Source organism: Argiope bruennichi, chromosome 3, assembly GCF_947563725.1.
Source record: "Argiope bruennichi chromosome 3, qqArgBrue1.1, whole genome shotgun sequence".
In the NCBI taxonomy this organism is placed as follows: Eukaryota; Metazoa; Arthropoda; class Arachnida; order Araneae; family Araneidae; genus Argiope; species Argiope bruennichi.
This window is the reverse complement of record NC_079153.1, coordinates 95,239,798-95,261,416: the sequence shown is the minus strand read 5'-3', so window position 1 is coordinate 95,261,416 and position 21,619 is coordinate 95,239,798. Positions and strand designations below refer to the sequence as shown.

The window sequence follows — 21,619 nt, the reverse complement described above, 5'->3', positions numbered from 1 at the left end:
TGTTGTTATTATACCTTCTCTTTTATTTTTAAACTTTGGAGTAAAGGATAAAATAGGGGAAAATATCCATTAGATATCCCTTAAGTATTATCCCTTGAAGCAATACTTCCTGATAATGTGATAATATCTTCACTCCAAACCATTTAAAGTATGGGTTCGACTCCGTTTTTCCGAGGGAATCCGATTTTTCAACCCAAGAAATATTCGGCATCTGTAGAAGGCACCGGGCAGTATGAAAAAAAAAACAATACTTATCAGTAAAAAGTCCTAATTATACGGCGGGAAATGGTAATCGTAACTGTTCCGTGGAAGTATTTGCTTATTTTGTCCGCTATCTTTATTGGCGACTTGGCATTGTTGGCGCAGAAGGGGGCACACTATAATTCACTTTTACCTGAAAAGCAAGCTCTCTACCAATTTCAATTTCTTTTTTAATAAATACTTCTTATTGTCAAAAATTAACAGCTCCAAAGTACAGAAATATATCACTTACGGTTCACTACTTTAAGGGCAAGTCAACAAACATGTAAAATTCTCTTGATGGTTGTGCAAATCTCTCATTAATTATTTCTGCATCTAAATCATCTAATTTTCTTTCAACTGAAAGCAATGCATAGGGTTGGTTTCAAGTTCTCCTCATACCTTTAATTTCCTTATCTATTTATATTTTATTTGTCTTCAGATTTGAATATGTCACTATGTACTGACAGCTGACGTCTTTTATAAAGTTCATAAAGTTCTTGCATACTTTAACATGAAGCTTGTTTAATGATAAAATCTTTAATACATGATGTACAAGGGCCACAACTTTTTGACTTATTACAAACAAGATCCATTAAGTTCTCATCAGTATTTCAAATAATATTAGTTTAGTTCTCATTCTGATTTGTTCTTAATTTTGGCAATTTTTTTTAGAAATATTTTATACATAATTTTCAAAGAGGTTTTGCAATATCGTAACGAAAGTTAAAATAATTTTATTGTTCTATCAAATCGGTAGTGTTGTTCGTCCGTTAAAAACATGAATTTAAAAAAATCCATTTGTAATTCCTGCAATTTAAAACTTTCTTTTGTTCTGATAATATGCAGTTCATTTTTATTGCTTCACTGATGTTTTTATGCCTAATTTTTTTTTTCTTTTTGTCTTTTCTTTAAATTATGTTACGTTTTGAATATACAGTTATTTTGGTAATTATATTTTTATTATCATGTGAGAACATGGTGTTGTTTTGGTTTAAGGTTTTGAAAGCCTCAAAATGCGTAGACAACAAATTGGCGATGTATCGATTTTGAGACATCAATTTTTTGCTTTTAGGGTTATTAGAAAATAATGCAGAAGGTTGTCACATTTGTCGATTTATCGCCAACTAAAGTTACAAATTTATTTCCAAATTATACATTCTCTGAATTCTTACGAATTGTCTTAATTAATTTAAGTCATTAATCAGTTTAAACCGGTTTGAAACAGTCACGAGACTATTAGATTACGAATGCGTCGATATTTAAAAAAACGATGGGGTTGTTTTTTCCCCCCCATTTTAAAATCGTTTGAGCTCCAAAACTTTGTTTGCCAACTAGAAAAATTGAAAATAAAAGTTTAAAAAAATTATATAGAAAAGTCTCCTGATGGTTTCAAACCGGTTGTTTAAACTGGTTAATGACTTAAATTAATTAAGACAAATAATGACTTAAAAATAATAATGTTCTTACATGATGACTTGAAATTGGCGATTGTAGATTTCATTTTTTGAAATTATTTTTATTTTTATTGATAGTGTTATTTTTAATTTTTAGTTTTGATTTTCCCTTTACAGCAAGATAATCTAGTGTGTTGATAATGTTATTTTATTTATTACTAGCCGCCTTTGGCGACCAGCTGGTTCGCCAATCTTAATGTTCGTTAAAAGTTTCATAATTAAATATTTTATGCAATTCCTACTTTAATAGCTTCTTCATCAAAATATTTTAAAACTTCAAATTTTGATAGGCATATAATTCACTCATAATATTATAAACGCCTTCAGTCATAACGTAATATGTATCTCTCTCATTTTCTGTTGGCTCCCATAGAATTCATACTTTAAATTAAAGTGGAAAGGATTAATCTGCAATTAATATAATAATATTTTTTTACTGAAACAAAGTATTTTTTTAAATTTTTTTTTGTAATATGATTATTGAAAACAGTCACTGAGTGTTTAAACTTTATGGGAACTAAAGAATATCTTTCTTAATTTATGTAATATTTCAAAAATTTGTCAACAAAATTTTCTCAGATTCATCATGACCAGATTGATAAATTAACAATGTTTCATTTTAAATGAATCAAACACTAAAAAAAAAAAAAAAAAAAAAAAAAAACGAATCGTTTAAAATAATCGGTTGAAAACAGGTTAAAAAAAAAACTACTTAAAAGACGATGGTCTTAAAACTATAAGCATACACAAAAAATATATAACTAACATAAATACACTTTAATTACAAAAGCATGCAACTAATCTAAAAATAATTTAAATTGTCCGTTGATATTGGTTGTCATGTCAACATTCAGAACACAATGCGCATGCGTGAATTTACAACGCTAGTTACGGTAACGCAAATGCGTGAGTTTTTCTAAGCCAGTTGGGGTAACGCTATGCAGATTAGAAATTTTTATTTCCTCTATTCTGTTTTATTTTAATTCAAAAGTATTTCAGAATTAATCTGAAAGATTGATTAATTAACAATGTTTAATTTTAAATGCATCAAACATTACAAAAATAAACAGAATCCTTTGAAATAATCAGCCGAAAAATCTTAAGCCTAGCCTCATTACTGTTGGGGGGAAAAAACTGAACTTTTACTCATTTGGTGGTAGGGAAAATGAATAATTTTTTGTCGAGAAAGTTAGCTTTTAATTAATAATTAAAATTCTAATTAAAATTTCAAAAAAAGGGACCCCAGGTGCACATTCCAGACCTCTAAGGTATACATGTGCCAAATTTGGTAGGTCAAATGGTCTTTTCTGTGGAGCGCCAACACACACACACACACACACACATTGAACTTTATATATAAGTATAGATGTTTTTTTTAAAGTAAGCGAAGAGGGGGAAAAAACTATTCTAAAAAATTGGGTAAAGCAGGTGTTCTTATTAAATAAGTAATTTTTTTAAAAAATGAAACGAAAAAGGGGAAAAGTTATTCTATAAAATTGTGTAAAGCAGATGTTCTGTCTTAGAAACTTCTTTTCCCTTTCCAGCTGTGTTGCCATAGAAACCGGCGTACAGCTGTTTACACTTTATGTTTATCTATTCAGATTTTATAACATCTAATCAGAGTAACGGTGAATATCAGTGTGTTCGTGTTTGTCAATAAATGTTAATTTTTTTAATAACATGATTAACGAAAACAGAGTCACTGAGCATTTAAACCTTATGGGAACTAAAAAATATGTTTCTTAATTTATGTAATATCTCAAGAATTTGTCGACCAGCCGGTTCGCCAATCTTAATGTCCGTTAAAATTTTTATATTTAAATATTTTATGCAATTCCTACTTTAATAGCTTCTTCATCAAAATATTTTAAAACTTCAAATTTTGATAGTCATATAATTCACTCATAATATTATAAAGGCCTTCAGTCATAACGTAATATGTATCTCTCTAATTTTCTATTAGCACCCGTAGAATTTATGCTTTAAATTAAAGTGGAAAGAATTAATCTGCAATTAATATAATAATATTTTTTACTGAAACAAAGAATTTTTTAATAATCTGATTAATGAAAATAAAGTCACTCAGCGTTTAAACTTTATGGGCACTAAAGAATATCTTTTTCAATTTACGTATTATCTCAAGAATTTGTCAATAAAATTTTCTTAGATTCATCATGAGCAGATCGATTAATTAACAATGTTTACTTTTAAATGCATCAAACACTAAGAACATGAAACGAATCGTTTAAAATAGACGGTTTAAAACAGGTTTTAAAAAAACTACTTAAAAAACGATACACTTAAAACTATAAGCATATACAAAAAATATATAACTAACATAATTACATTTTGATTACAAAAGCATGCAACGAACCTAAAAAAAATTTAAATCCAGTCCACATCCGTTGATAATAATTCGTCAACACAATGCGGAATTCAGAACACAAAGCGCATGCGTGAATTTTCAACCCCAGTTACGCAACGCAAATACGTGATTTTTTTTCTACGCCAGTTGGGGTAACGCTATGCGGATTAGAAATTTTTAATTTCCTTTATTATGTTTTATTTTAATTCAAAAGTACTTCAGAATGAATTTGAAGGATCGATTCATTAACAATGTTTAATTTTAAATGCATCAAACATTAAGAAAATAAACAGAATCGTTTGAAATAATCCGCCGAAAAATACTAACCCTAGCCTCATTACTGTTGGGAGAAAAAAACCCGGAAGCTTTACTCATTTGGCGGTGGCGAAAATGGAAGATTTTTTTGGCGGAAAAGTTGGCGGTGGGGAAAATGGAAGTTTTTGGCGGGAAAGTTAGTTTTTAATTAATAATTAAAATTCTAATTAAAATTTCAAAAAAAGAGACCCCAGGTGCACATTCCCGACCTCTAAGGTATACATGTACCAAATTTGATAGCTGTATGTCAAATGACCTGGCCTGTAGAGCGCCAACACACACACACACACATTGAGCTTTATTATAAGTATAGACTAGCGATCTCCGACGACCAATTAGTTGGCCGGAATTAATGATTGCTGAAATTTCTAATTAGAAATTTTATGTTGCTTCCTTTTAATTATTGCTCAGTAAATTACTTCTAAACTTTAAATTTTTATAAACATATAACATGTACCAAGCCTTGCATTGTTCTGTTTATTGTGTTGGGCATCTCCAAATTCTTTATCAGTTTATCTGAAATTTAAACTTTAATCTGAAACAGAAATATTAAACTGCGACTTATTCAAAAAATTTCTTGTAAAAGCTATTTAAAAATAGGTAAATATTTTTTTTTCATTGTTTACTATTTCAGTTTAATTAAAGGATAATTAGAATACGTTTTTGAAGCATACTTAAAGCATACGTTTTTTGAAGCATACTAAAAGCATACTTTTTTTTTTTTTTTTTTTTTTTTTGCGATAACTCCCGAAAATATAATTGCACAAAAATGAATTTAATACCATTTTAAAACTTCAAAAATTGTGTTTTCAATCATATTAATTTAATAATCGTCCAAATTTTTCTTGAATGTGGGCATTTTTTAAAATGTTTACTTGATTTCAAAAACTAAATTACAATGTTCCTAACATTACATTACCTAAAACTCAAACCATGATCATTGTTCCATTCTAATATTTAATAGTATGATTTTCTTCCTTTGTTGAAAGCTTAGGGAAAATCTCTCTGTGTAGTTTATAAAATGATTTTTTTTTAAAAAAACTAAAGTTGCTATTTCACTTTTTTTACGTGAAATTTAGAAGCCAATTACATTTTTAATAACACTGTCTTGTAGCGAAATTGGTCTTCATTAGAAAGGTCCATGCACTCAATGAACAAAACATATGTAAGACAATTAAAATAACATAATTTTAATGACTGACAAATTGATGGAATCGTGGTTATGAATTTACATATATACAATATAATTGAAATGAAATATAACCAATATCGCCGACGAATCAGCTGGTTGCCGAAGATAATTGGAAGAAAAATAAGACCCATCTTCATATTTTCATCATCAACAATGAAAGAAAAATCCTGAATGAAATATTTATAATAACAACGATTCTATTCTTTTTAAAGTGATTTTCAGTAGTTTTGAGAACGCCAAAATTTCATTTTATTTATAATTAAAATTTGAAAAATATTCTAAAATGCAATTTTTACTTTGCAATGCAAATATGTGCTAAATTTGATAGGTCTGGGTCTAACGTAGAAGTTCATGTCCTCTTCTAATCACCGTCTCGTTAACAAACATAAAAAAAACATTCCAACTATAATATTATATTCTCTTTTATAATGTTGAATCATACGCCTCTATTGTTCTTCTGACTCGATGAAAGGTTCTCGCGTCCAATCTATGGTCTAACGGTATGTCCTGTACAGCTACAACAGGTACTCGCATGCACACACACATTCATCTTTATTTATAGTACAGATTACAGTAACTTTAGTTAAAAAAGTTATATAATTGTAATTTACATGCGTTTCATACAAAACCAAAAGAAAAACAAAAGTCATTGAATATCAGGATTTTTCGCATGTGTTATCTTTAATGACCACTTACTATAAAAAAATTAACTGTACCAGATTTGGTATCTATGGGGTCAATGTCTGACTTGTAAGATATTTAGTATGATTTTTGCGAAATATCCTATATCATATACAATCGAAACTCGCATAGCGGGCAAAATAAAATACAAAAAAGTGACTCTCTTAACGATAGTGAAGAGACATTGTAACGTTACATGCTCAACTGACCTGAATGTTGAGCATTTGTTTGAATAGAACCCTTATACTTATAAAAAAAAGTTTTGTCCGAATTGTGCTGTCAAACGTGATTCCGATGGGTTTTAGCAAGTACCTGTAGAGTCTTAATCGAGAGAGTTTTGTCTTTCGCCAAGATTTTTGGACTAGAGGTGGATAGCGATGACTTCGATGAGCTGATGGAAGAATATAGCCATAATTACCAAACTGTGAAGCGGCATTCTGAATCATAGCAAAATTGTGGTGGAGATTTGGCCAGGAGAGGAAGAAATAATAGATACAAAAGGGCAATAATCTTCCAGTGAAATAACGAAGATGCTGACATCATGAGAAATGATTGCATTTTTTGTTGAGAAGCACATCAAACTGATAAGGCAGTAGCTATGCATATTATAAACTCATTTAATGATAATGCTGTCTCATATATGTCAAATTTTGACTAATTTGCTGTCTCATATTAGTCAAAAATAAATATCTTTAGATAATTTTCTTATAAAAAATTCTATATTATAAATAATAAATTACAATATTAAGAATTTGAGTATTTCGTTTTTGAAATGGATCTCATTGTTCTATTTTACTGCTCGTTTCAGTATTCTGAGGCGACCACTTCTCGACGATTCTACTCATTAAGGGGAGAGACGCGGAAAGATGAACGTATTTCTGGAATTCTTCGTCATTCTTGGCCTTAATTTTCGCCCTATTAGATAATTTTTTGTTCCTTTTTTATTTTCACGTGCATGTGAATATCGTGATGTTTCTGAACGTATTATTTTAATTCAGTCTACGAGTAATCCGAGTTTATTTTATTGTTAAATGTAAACATCCCCCTCCTTTCATCTTTCCTCTCATTCCTATTTTGACGAATTAAACCCATCCTAAAGCATGCACAAAAGCGTGGAGGGTTTTGGAATCCGTTTGCAAACAATGCATCGATTTGTATGAAAAATAATGTTTTGCTTAGCGAGTGATTCAAATTATGAGTAATATTCGAGAACGAATTATGCTCGTTAAGCAAGGTTCCATTGTAGTTCAGAAATAGTATCAACCATATAAACGTGATCAAGTTAACAATCTCTTTTACTTGTAATTCATATAGTTCAACAAAAGTATTGGTGGTTCGAAGTGAACAATGGGCTATACTTGATCAACTTCTTTATTTACAACTTCATAAAATCCTTTTCCGATGAATAGTTAGTATAATACATGGCTGCTGCGGAATGACTTTGGGATGTACAGTAGGGATGACGAATATTTTACGAGCAGTTATTACGTAACCAATATCAAAAAGTCACAAATACCAGTGATCAATATTTTTCGAAAAAGGGGTGATTCAAATCCTTGATACAATTTTACTGGTGATATTTTGATTACAGGTCTTGTATCACGATAGAAAGTAACAATCCATACGATCTGTCCAATGGAAGCTCTCGAACAAAACAGAAAAGGAGAAATCTGTGAATGGGTTAAAAAGTGAAAGGACCGATTATTCTTGGAATTATCGTATCATTGAATTGCATATCACTGACATTTATAGGATCGATGACTTCACTGGAAAGTGTGAAGTCGCCACTCCACTTCATGGGAGTGACCTTGACTTTCCGATATTCGTATCTGACGATGCACTATTCCATAAAGATCCTTTTTAATTGCTTGCGACATGACTTTGATTGCATATATTCTGTTTATTACTGGTGCCATTTATTTGTAGAATATAGAACTAAAGTAAACATTTTAAGGACGTGACATATATTTAATTCAAATGTTTGAGAAAATGGTTTACTCCAATAAAGAAATTAAATAAATAGTTTTTTTAAAAAATCAAATTTAAGAAGTAAGCTGAAATAGATAAATTAATTCAATCACACGTTACTTAAATTAGTAAATTAATCATTAATTACAATTAATAAATAAATTTTATATTTAATACTAATTAATAATTTTTAATTAATAATATGATTGAAATAACAGATGTTTGGAACAAATATTTAAAAATAACAATAGCAAAATTATTTGTTAATCAAAAAATCGTGGATTATGCATCTCTAGTTCACAGCTTCTGCGAGGGCTTTTGAGCCGATGCGGGTCAGCGTTCTAATGAACATCTGACAGACTAGACTGGTAAGGCGCATAAAGGAGTTGCAGTAATTTTAAGATTGCCAAGTTTGGCGTTAAGCTACGTTCGCATGAATAAGTATAACTTAGGTATATGCATGATAGCAAATATCTCTGATTTTTGGCAAAATTATTGAATGAAATAAATTTGAATAAAAACAGTTTTCATAAATACATTTTTACTAATGTCCAAAAAGATAGAAATATATATAATTATTTAATAGTCTTTATTATTTGTTGTTGTAAATAGTGCGGAATATGGAGTTCAAATTCAGCCACTCCTAGGTGACGCCACTTACCCGGCATAAAAGCATACAAATCCCAAAATCATGAGACGAACGATACGGCTGTTGAATGGTGATGTATTTAGCTGTTGAATCTAATGCACCTGTACCCATTTGAGCATTTGAGAAGCGCCAAGCGTTATGGCGAAGTTGTGTGGGTAAGTGGTTTTTGTTGCGCCAAGTGAGTCTGACGATTTTGAGCTGCTGTGGGTAGATGGCGCCATAATAGCTTTACGAAGGTTGAAGGTTCATCGTCCGAGGTCACCAATGTGGAAGATTGGCATGAGCGAGGATGGAACCTGGGACCTTGTGGATTCGCTGCCGAGTAACAAGACCACAAGACAAAAGTAATACTCATATCTCGTAACTGTTATCTGACTTATAATGTTCACCACATATTCATTCCGTTAATATTTATTCATCAAAAGTAATTCTTGATGAGGCTACATCAGTTTTGCTCACAATCATTGTGCTTACTCTGAGCTCTTAATCGGATTGAACAATAGTGGGAAATAAAACAGCATAACTACTTTTATTTCACTATAATCGGATCAATTCTTTAAACTGTTAGCTTGTAGTGAATAGCATATAAGTCAGTTAACAACTACGCTACCCTAGCAATTGCTTTCATATCATGGTCATGTTACAGGACTGCGAACCACGAGGTCTCAGGTTCTATCCCCGCGCATCACAAGCTACTTCTGAATAGAAAATAAAATTCTAGATTTCGCCCATTAACTCCGTACTATTTAGAAAATTTTATCAGCTGCTGAGATTTTTCACTATTTACCCACTTATTTTATTTATTCTTGTCTTACGAAAAATAATAAAGGTTTTGATTTACTAGCTATAACTGTGACTAAAAGTAATCTATTTGTAAACAAACGCAACTCGTGACTTGTCACATGGAATAAAATAGCAAATATGCGATTCAAAGATAAACCGGCAACCGTTTTTTCAAAGCGACGGAAGTTCCTATTTTGGACGCTATTGATAACATTTCTTTTTTCAGATCATTTAAGATAAAACAGCTAAAAAGGGCCTACCAATTTCTTGAACTTTTTAAACTTTCCAATATTTTTTATTCCTTTTTTTTAGCAAACTGTTTTTACAAAGCAAACAGTAAAAATATGAATTCCGAACATATCTTCGAAGAAGTGAGTTATTTTGATTTACTTTCAATATCATTTTAATTACATAATGCAACAAAAACCACTGCATTATATAATTTAATGGCATACATGTTTTTAAAAAATTGCCTTTTTATTTTAGAAATAATTGTTTTATCTGTTTGTATTAGAAATCAAATTATTTCTATATTACTTTGACTTTTAAACCATGATGTTTTTTTAAAATTTAAATAGAATTTTCTGTTTTTAAAAGTTGCATTATTGGAAAATGTTGTTAATAATTCTGAAGCACGATGTGATTATATCATGAAATGCCTCATTGAATTATGTAATATTTAAAGAATATTAAAAAGATTTCATAAACTTATTTTTTATTTCCTTATTTATTTTTCTCTCATGAACAATATTTATATTTCCTACAGTTTTCCAATAAAGGATATGCTTTGATTGAAAACTTTATAAGCTCAGCTGAAGTGGATAAACTTCTTCAAGAATGTTCAACAATTGTTCAGAATATGGAACTTCCAGAACACTGTTCTGTATTTCATACTGGGAAAGATCAAGTAATATTTGGATGTAAATTCCTTTCATCACACCTTTTTATTAATTTCATAATTCTTCATATAATTAATATATTTCTAACAAATTCAAGTTTAATTTCTTGAATTCATCATTAATTTCAACAGAAATATAGTAACAAGATTATTCCTTGAATAATTTGCGGTTAAGTATTAATTTAATATGCATGACAGTACATTTAAAAAATTTTATTATAAAATCATTATCATTGTATATTTATCAGTTAACAATCATCTAAAATCTAAATAACAATAATTTAAAATATTTCTGAATTATTTCATTGTTAATTGATATTCATGATACCGAAAATGTAAACTTTTTAATTTTAAGCCTTTGACATAAAGGCTTTTGCTAAAGTTAACTTTCAGTTTAACTTTTTAAAAAATTGATTTCTAATATTTATTTAGTACGTAAATATATATTTTGATTTTTAACACCTTAATGTGATTATATATATATATATATTGTATTATAAATAAAATTTGTATCTAAAAATTGTTTCATAACCATTCAGTGATTCACAATAAATTGAAACAAAATTTCACTATGTAAATTATTCTTTAAAAGTTCTCCTTAATGTTTAATATATATGACTTATTCATTCATTTAAAGAAATGATTTTGATTCAAAAATTACTTTAATACATTGTAAATAATAAAATGAATACAGTGTTATTTAGTGTTGTTTATTTAAAATGTATTAACTAAGGTACATCTAGAATTAAAAATTAAAATATTTTGTGCGAATATTAATTAATTATCTTAAATAATTACATGGTTCTGAATACAGTCCACATAATAATTTTAAATAATATTTTGATTTCAGAAAAATATTTTAAATTTGTTAAGCATGAAAAGCACATAAAATTAAGTATGCATATTTTATTTAAAATATATTTACTAAAATTATTTCTTACCTACATTTTGCTATTTTTTTTTTTTTTCAGGCTCGAGATGAATATTTTATAACTTCTGGTGACAAAATATCTTTCTTTTTTGAAAAGGATGCTGTTAATGATAACGGTAATTTTCTTAAACTAGAAAAATCTTCATTTAAGAGTTGTTACGTTTTTTTCATATCAAAATGTCATTAAGTTAAAAAAAAAAATTGTGATTGTTTCAGAATATATATTTTTGTAGATAAATCAAATAATAATAATAATTAAAGTATAATTTTTATTATTATTTTTTTAAGTTAGATGAAACTTATACCTTCTAACTTTAGATTGAAATAAATTTTAATGAAATACTATTTATTTCAAATAAATATAAACATTACATGTAGTTAATAAATATACAATATTGTTAATTTTGCATAAATAGGAATTTGAAAAAGTTGAACAAGTTAAGAAAATATAAATTTAATGCATTACTAATGCATGTGCAATCAAATATTGCTGCAAAATTCTGTTTAAAATATTTTTAAAAATTCATCTAAATTTCTTATATAAAATTTCTGTGACACTAACTTTTTAAACATGAAAAGTTTCATTCCTGTGCAAACAAAATTGATCAAATTATGAAAATTTGAATATCATTATTTTAGAGGGTTTTAAATCATTTCAATGCCTTCTTGGAAATATATGAATTAGCACATGTATTTCTTCAAAGTGACTTTTGATTGATCTAAAATAATGAAAATTAAAACTTCATAACTTGCTCAGTTTTGGTTACAAAGGAATTGAATCAGGTTTTCTCCCCTCCCCACCCATTTAAAATATATGGAATTTAAAGATTTTAACTAACATAAGTATGATTAATGAAATTGAATGCCTGTATAAAAATGTGGACATCATAAGTTTTTCAGAAATGCATTTATTGACTCAAACTATATAATAGAGAAATCTTTATATAATTTAAGGCATTTTATCAACTTGAAGTATGTGCCTATTTCCAAAGATTTAGAAGTTGACTGTTGAACCACAATTAGGGTGGATACCCAGTATATGATGCATTGTTAGTCAAAATATTAACTGCATTAAGATGTCGGTTTTTCTGAACTAGAAAGAAAATTTTCTCTATTCCATAGAGGTGTGTTTTTTTTTTTCGTGCGTGTCAGCGGAATGATACCCACAAAGTTGCCTAAACCTAAAAACCTCAAAAAAAAAAAAAAAAATTAATAAAAAAAAACCTAACAAAGTAACCAAATTCAAACTGAATAATGTTTAAAGCATATTTTAAGAAATATATATATATATTATTAATACACAAAACATTTTACATTATTATTAACACATTTAACATTTATTATTAATACACTTACAGTTCAAGGTTATGTAAAACCTCATGAATAGAGTCCTATATTCCTTGTTCATATAATTTTCCACAGCTCTTTTGTAGATCTCATTTCCTTGTGATATCTCAAAGCATTTTTCAGCAGCAAATCATTTTCTTTTTTGGAATATAGTTTTATCCATTCTATGGTTCAGTTCCTCCCTGACTGATAAATTTAGAGCAAGTTTCACTTTTGATATATATCCATTTAAAGATAATTACCTTAATAATTTTGATACTTGGTGCAAATTATTATGTCTTATTGTCCTAAATAAAAATTTTTATTCTTTTATGAACTATTAGGACACATAATTTATTGTTGTGTAAATATATATATATATATATATGTAGATATTCCTCTGTGTTATATAATTATTTTTTCTTATCTTAAAAACCTTTTTTGGGATTATTAAAATATGGTTATCATTTTGGAGTTATCCATCTGTCTGTAATTTGTCAACCACTTCCTGAGAAAGTAGGATGTGATGAGAATTCATGTTAAGTGTCTGGTTCCATGTGTACATAATCCAGAGGCAAGCGAAACTTAAATCTGCATAACTTAATTGATATCTATATGAAATAGTGGATAATTATGTGAATAAGGAAAATATGAACTTTTTTATGGAGTTTCGCATAATCTTGAAATGTAAATTTTCTGTATATTGCTATATTAATATATATATATATTTTATAAATGTATTTTTAATATTATTCAAAATCTGTATTTGATTTGGATTATTTTATACCTGACTTTACAGTTTCCCCATCCATTTTTTTTTTTTTTTTCATTTGGTTTAAGCTGTGTTTTGATGGTTGACACTGCAGAATAGAGATATGCAATATCACTTTGATTATGTAATGATAATAAAAACTGGTTAAAACTAGTCATATGCAATTACAGTCTTGTTGGGGCAGAATTCATTTTATTACATCAACTCATTATTATACATCATCGATGACCTAATAGTTTAAGGCAAGACATGATTGAGAAAATTGATTCTGAGATTGAAGGTCTTGAGTTCTATAACTAAAACTACTTGAAAATGGGTAGATGTCTGTGTGATTTGGCAATGAATTGCTTTCTGCATTTATGATACAAATCTATACAATATGTGACTAAATTGGCATATGAATTGCTTTCTGCATTTATGATACAAATCTATACAATATGTGACTAAATTGGCATATGTTTAAAAAAAAGCACATTTTTTTAATTACATTTTTTTCAATTCAATAATTTATTATTTTAATTTTATATACTATTATTTCTTTTGCAAAGTTAAAAAACAAAAATGATATTTATAATTTTTTTTACTTCAATTAGAATGGACTTGTACATAACTCTTATTGAATTAAATGGTTGTCTTATTAGGATGGACTGCTACAAATTATAAATAACTTAGTATTTTTTAATATTAATGTGTCATATTTTTGTGTTTAAAATACATTTTATTATTGATGAATATACATTTATATATTACTACTCATTAGGTTTTTCTAAATAATTTATTATATGTTCAATTGAAAATGTTTTTTATATTATTCATTAATGAAGAATAGTTTATCATTTCTTGTCTTTTTAAATCATACTTTATTTTTCCTTAGGTGAGCTTATGGTGGAAAAAGAAAAATCTTTAAATAAAATAGGGCATGGTGAGTAACAAACTTTATTATAATATCTTTATTTAGCAACTAAAGTTTTTGCAACATTTAATAGCAGTTTTCAGTTACATAGTTGGGAACAGTGAAGCCCTAGGTATATATATGATCCCAAAAATGGCAGCAATAGACTATTTCATGGCTTTTGGACTCTGATAGCAAGTATTATTAGAGAATCTGTGAGAAAGTTTTGGGAAAACACTCCCACTGCTTTAAGATGTTTCTAATATATTGAATTTCCTTATGTCGTTATTAATATCCATTATTGAAAGTTCTAAAATGTATATTTGCACAACATATCAAGTTACAAATAAGGGAGGAAAAGTGAATAGAATATTTACAAGGTTAGTTGATATAATGATTATAGATAAAATGCTGATTTGACAAATGCAAATCTTGCAATTACCAAAGCATCATCAGGTGGCATTCTTTGTCCTATTCAAACATGCTTGTGAATTGAAAGATAAATCTGTATATAAATGAAAATTGCAGCATATTTATCAAAACAAACTTTTATGTATTGTTATCAATTACATGCAATTAAATGAATTTAAAACACGCATAATGAAAGCAAGGCATTTGAATTCTTATTGCTCAAAGAAATTTGTAATTATAATTTTATAATTTATATTCTCCCTTAGTATTAATCAGCATATATAATTGTCCAGCATTGTTTGCAATGCTGGGCAGAGCTTAAAAATATCTCCTAGAAAAAAAATTCCAACTTCTGTTTTTCCATTCAGAAGTTGTCCTTTTTTTTAATGTGTCTGAATAAAGCTAAGCACGAAAAAAATTAGGAGATTGTGCATTTTGTGTGCTATTTACATTTTTTTTTTGTTGTTGGATTGTAGCAAAGGTGAATTGAGATATGCAATTTTTATTGCACTAGTTCATTATATTCTTACATCATGAGACAGAAGTTATTTCTATTGTTTTGTTTCATCATGCTTTAAAATTTGTAATTCAATGCTTTTTCGGTTAATGGATTACTATTCATTTAGATTTGTTTTTAGTGATTAGTGTCGATTTTAATGTTCAAAGTTTTTTTAGTTCATAAAATTCCAATCCTTTATTGTTTATTTTTGTTGTTACTATAATGTTTACTGTGTGATATTATTTCTAGTTTTAATTTTTTAGTCAATTCACCAATGTGCATAAGATTTTCTATTAGAACTTTAATTAATTTATCTGGGACAAGCATAAATAAGATATTAACAATATAACTACCTGTTTAGATGAGCACGTCTTTTAGGATGAAATAAAATATTAATTAATAATAAAAGCGATCACCACTTTGGGGGAAAATTCTGCTTTATAACCACTTGATGTGCAATTAGTTTTAAAGAATTGTCTTCTTTGTTAGTCACTGATCTTCTATACAAACTAAAATTGTATTAATCTACAAATAAAAAAAAAATATATCTAAATTGTTTTTCAATGGTTTAATACTATTCTGAACTCACTATCATTATAAAAAACTTTATTTCCTTAAAAAGAATATTTAAACATTTTAGAATTTTCAAGTAATTAGATTTCAACAATAGTAAAAGTAACTGCAAACAGATTTAAATATAAAAGTTTTTTATACATTAACTTTTATTTATGTTTAAATGGCAGATTATTTTTTTTTTTCATTTTGATTATTTTTTATGTATGTTTTAATCAAAAAATCTGTTGTTTTTTTCTCATTATTGGCTGTTATCCGATACTAAATTAATATTTAATTTTATTAATAAATAACTGAAAATAATGTTCTGGGAACATTAACTAGCATATTGTCATGAAATATAGAAATACAATTCTCTAATACTAGTATTTTCAAATTTTCTTTATTCTTGTGTATTTTAATGGGACTTTTTATTTTAGAATATTCTTAGTATTATATATCTTTCAAACCATTCTTCACACAAAGATGATTTTATTAATAGTATTAGGGGCAAGTTGAAAAATAACTTGTATAACTTAAGAATATTCATAAGGTTTATTTTTGATTTTGCTGTCTATTTCATTTTTATCATAGTATTTGTTAAATGTCAAAACAATTTAAAACTGTATTGAAATAATTTTGTTTAGTTTATGATAAAAGATAAATATTACACTTTGTTTTAATATCTATTTATGCCTGTTTTGTTTTTTATTCACTGTTTGATAATGTAAAATATTTTATTCTTCATCTGAGCAAATGGAAATAAAATCTCCATCTGCAATTTTTGTTTAACTTTGTATGTCAGCCAAAGATGATGTGGGAGAGTTAATACTTTTTATTATGTTATATGAATCATTTTTTACATCTCAACTCCAAAAAAATGAATTTCTTTTTTCACTTAATCCAAATAATTATTAAGAATTCTTCTAGTGAAATTGTAAATATTTGCTATGCAAAAAATGCATTCTTTAGTTTTGATCATTTGATTGAATTTTTATTTAAAATGTAACCATGAATTTTTTGTTGTTATTAAAATCTTGTTTTAAATAAAAATAAAAATATCAATCTAAGGATCTCAGAAAGGATCCAGGATTTTTCTCATTAATCGTAAGCAAAAGGAACAAAAGAAAAAGGACAGAAAGCACTGTGAAATTAATAGAACTATATCTGGAGAAGGCATGATTGGCTTTTACATGATTTGTAGTAAATATAATACATGTGCTATTATATGATAATTGATTATGTAATATGAATTATGATAAATTATTTATAATTACTGGCTGCTGATAAACAATTATCATTGAATTACTCTTTCTTAATTTACTCCTCACTTTTTCTCATCACATGAATAGACTTTTGAATGTGCACAATTTCAATACTTTCCACATACACAGGGAAGCTAAATTTTAGGATTATTTCCTAATTTTAATCCTTTTTTGTTCACCATCACTCAGATATCATTATTGAATCTTACTTATCCGTAGCATGTACCCAGAACTATGTACACTGTGTGTTGAAAGGCTCTGCTCTAGCATATGAAAGTGTAAAAAAGTTATTTCTAAATTTCATCTTATCAATGAGGGAAAAAATGAGTTAGATAAAACTCATATATAAAAGAGTGCAATTTGACTAACTAATAAGAAGTTTTTTTAAAATTTTTGTAGTGTTTTTAAATGCAATAAAATTATATATTTGGATATAACCTTTTTTTTTCTTCACCTGCAGAGTTAATGAATCTTCTTTTAAAATCAATTCATTTATTAATATCCTCCTTTGTTAGTTTATTAATCTCGTATACTACTGAAATAGAATGCAATAATTCTTTTTCATAAGTAAATCTTTATGATAATATTAATCAATTTATATATTTCTTATTTTAATTTCATTTCTTTTGTACCTTTTAATTTTATTGCTGTTTTGCTTTCCCTTAAAACTGATTTCTGACAATGTTTTTTAAATTCCAGCTTTACACTGGTTGAATCCATCTTTTAAAAAAGTGACATTTAGTGAGAAGGTTAAGGTTAGTGTTGACACAAAAATATTAAATCTGAACAAATTTCTTAAAATAATTGGTCACAAAAACTCGGTCATAAAATGACGATTTTCTTTTTCATTCCTATCTAGGATGTGTTAAAAAGCTTACAATACAAAGACCCTGTTGTTGTACAGAGTATGGTTATTTTTAAAGTAAGTGAAATTAATAAGGTTAATATTTTCATTTCATTGTTTTTTATTTCAATCACTTTTATTCAAAGTTTTTAAACAAGTTGATTTTTTTCCCAGCATCCTGAGATTGGTGGTTTAGGTATGTATTCTAATTGCTTTTTCATAAAAATTGTGCCATTAATTCCTTGGGACTATTTTTAATATTGCATTTTTATTTTAATTACTCTTTGTAAAAGTAACACCTCATCAGGACTCTACATTTTTGTACACTGAGCCTCCAAGTGCTGTAGGACTCTGGATTCCACTTGTTGATATCACTCTTCAGAATGGTTGCCTATGGTTCATTCCAGGATCACATAAAGGTATTCCTTTTAATTGTTAGCGATCTCGGAGGCCATGTTAATTTTTCATCATTGTCAGATATCACATTTTAAGGTATTTGTTTGGAAAAATATTTTTATGAGTCTTTGAAGAATTTTCACTTTAGTTCTGTTTGTTTAAATTCATAAATTACTTTATTGAATCTGATTGCATGAAAACAACAAAACAAACTATCTCATTTTTGTCATGTGAAAAATCTGATAGCATTTTCTAAATAATTGATATTTTTTCTTATTGATATATGATTACAGAATATTATGAACAAATATATATAATCAACATTTTGCTCAATATTCTAATTGTTGTACAATGTTAATAGTACAGGTGTATCATAGAAATATTGTACAACATGGGCTAAATAAAAAAAAAATCCATTTAATCTGCATTTAAAAAAAAAAAAAAAAAACCACTTTTTATAGAAGCTTAGCTTTATTTCGGAATTAAATAACTGTATTTTATTATTTTTCATTCCTAATTAATATTGTTTCCAACAACATCATAGTATTATTATATCAAATTCATCTGCATCCAACTTACCAGGACTTAAAAGTAAATTTACACATCTGTTGGAAGATCAATTCTACATTGTTTCAATCACCAAAATATTGTTACAAATCTATAATATTGGTTTTCTGCTTAATTATTTTCATAGTAAGGATGAGAGTTTTATAGATATTTCTAATGGATGCGGAGTTAATGACTTTGGCCTTAGTAACAAATTTGAGCACAAAATAAATGTTATCAAGTATACAAGAATTCTGGCAGTGTTAAGAATTAAGATAAAGGATAGTTCTAAATCTTTCAATGCCCTGTCACAGGAGCATTAAAAACGAAAGGGTACACAAGAGAAGTATTTGAATAATTTCTCTCTTCATCGAGTTCTCTTTTAGTGCTTTGTGCTGTAGCTGTTTAAAAAATGATTTGCAGCAAGCACAGTGTTTTGGTTACTGTTCAGTTGTCTTTTGCTACCTATGTTTACATGCTTTCTTGTGGAATAGAACATCATTTTTATAGTTTGTTAGTGAGCTTTTGAACTTATCAGATGATATGTTCAGTGAAAAGTTCAAAAGCTTGATAACAAATAAAGATAAAAGCTCAAACAAATTTTCATAACAGTGTTATCAGATGTTTTGGCTCAATTATTTCAATGTTCCTTTATCAATAATTTCTCACTTTAATATTTTCTTGATTTCTGTCATCTATTTTTTCAGTATTCAGCACTATCATTTCACTTTAACATATTTTCACTATGCATTTATTGTCTTATTAGTTTTTTCATTTGTTTAAAAGTTAATAAAGAACATTCAATACCCATTCAACTCACTTCACTCTTCAGAATTATAATTTAAACTCTTATAATGTAATTTTGAAGTTTTACAGCAATTTGACATGATTATACACATCAGGGATTTTAGGATGTGTTGGATTCTTTGCTTCAGTAATTAACATTACTATAATCGCTCTTTACTGATTAAAAAAATCTTGTAGATCCTGTATGATACATAAATTAAATATGTACTTTAATTCCTTTGAATAAAAAATCTCTAGCTTTGAAGCCTGAGTGTGAACATGACATTATTGCTTTTCTGTACTTTAGTTTTCAAAAATTTTTTCTTCATGATTATTGCATTTCTTTTCCTACATCCTTGCTTATACCTAACGTAGATGTTTATGTGTAAATATATACATTATAAGAGTTAAGAGGAATTATTTTAAACATTTTATTTGAAATGTTGTTTCAATAGTATTGGAAATCTAATTATATATCTATCAGCTTTGAGAAAGAATTAAAATTATCAATATCTTCTTCCTCAAATATACATATTCTTAATCTGGAACTGAACGATTTTCAATAATCATTTATTTACTTTATTACAGAAAACATTCATCAAAGGTATGTTAGAAATCCTAGTGGTAATCCATCATTAGTACTTAAAGGAGAAATTCCCTCATTTGATGAAAGTTTATATGTTCCTGTACTTCCAAAAAAAGGTGCAACTTCAGCTATTTTAATAGATACTAAACTTTCTTATTATAATTATTATTCATATTTAATTAATACTTGTATTACAGGAGATTGTGTGGTTATTCATGGCTCTGTTATTCACAAAAGTGGAAAAAATACTTCAGACAAATCAAGACCTATTTATACTTTTCATATTGTTGAGCAAAAGGAAACAGAATACAGTAAAGAAAATTGGTAATTTTTCTATTTTCATCTAAGAATTTAGTAATCTAGTGGTAAACATTTCAACTAGTTGGTAATTTTCTAAAAAATGGGCACCTCTTGAAAGATTTTCATTACACAGATGTTCACCCTATGTTACAAGCACCTTTGGCTAAAAACTAGATTTAACTTTGAACATATTTTACCTATAACTTACTTTCAGGACTCTTAAAGTCAGAATTAATTGCGTTTGAAACCAATATACTGTTTTTTGTGTATGGCAACATCTTGTAAATAAGAGAGAATAAAATGGAGTCAGATTAACAAGAGTGAATTTTACATTACAAACCCACATCTTTGAATCTTATTAGAGGAGAAACGACTGAATGAAATTCAGATAGTCTCAACATTTTGCAAAGAGAAGTTTAATCCCCTGAAAATTTTAATCAATTTCGTAACATTTTGCACCTTTTTTCACGCAACTTTGTAATTTACAGTATATGTCTATGGTCAATATTTAAGGAATGAAAGCTGCGGTCAAGATTTTTGAGACACCATGTATATATATCCAATTTCTATTCAAAAAATTTTTAAGTTATTGAATTTGTATTAAAAATTACTGTAATAATTTTAATATGAACATGCCATTAATATTTTTTTTTTCTTTACAGGTTACAACCATCTGAAGTATTGCCATTTCCATCAGTATATTCGAATTAAAATTTCATACTGTGCAGATTATAAGGATTTGTAATATTTATATCAAAAGTGATTATATTCACCTTCCTCTAATTTTTCTAACTAAAAATTCTAAATGATGATATTGTTATAAACGCCTCTAATGGTCCAAGATTATTTTATCAAATTTAATTCAAATAAATATCTTCTATAAAACTGGTATGTATTTATTATAAATCTTAAAGTTGCATTTTAAGTTATAGAAAAATTAGTGTCATCAAAGAATTAGGCTTCTG

The 21,619-nt window shown here is 27.4% G+C and overlaps 1 protein-coding gene across 1 annotated transcript; it reads left to right on the top strand.

The window, feature by feature from the left end:
- Positions 1-9,759: 9,759 nt before the first annotated feature.
- On the top strand, positions 9,760-21,514 carry LOC129963236 (phytanoyl-CoA dioxygenase domain-containing protein 1-like). The gene is made up of 11 exons (XM_056077449.1): positions 9,760-10,021; positions 10,417-10,557; positions 11,520-11,595; positions 14,452-14,499; positions 17,896-17,951; positions 18,056-18,118; positions 18,215-18,236; positions 18,334-18,459; positions 20,357-20,470; positions 20,552-20,678; positions 21,317-21,514. Exons 1-11 carry the CDS (start codon positions 9,995-9,997, stop codon positions 21,363-21,365), a joined length of 849 nt encoding a protein of 282 aa, XP_055933424.1. The 5' UTR covers positions 9,760-9,994; the 3' UTR covers positions 21,366-21,514.
- The last annotated feature ends 105 nt before the right edge of the window (positions 21,515-21,619 follow it).

Excerpts from the sequence above, each read along its gene's own strand:
- LOC129963236 (XM_056077449.1), top strand. The coding sequence starts at position 9,995 with ATGAATTCCGAACATATCTTCGAAGAA. Across the intron at positions 10,558-11,519 it reads TTCATACTGGGAAAGATCAA|GCTCGAGATGAATATTTTAT; the intron begins GTAATATTTGGA and ends TTTTTTTTTCAG. Across the intron at positions 18,460-20,356 it reads CATTCCAGGATCACATAAAG|AAAACATTCATCAAAGGTAT; the intron begins GTATTCCTTTTA and ends ACTTTATTACAG.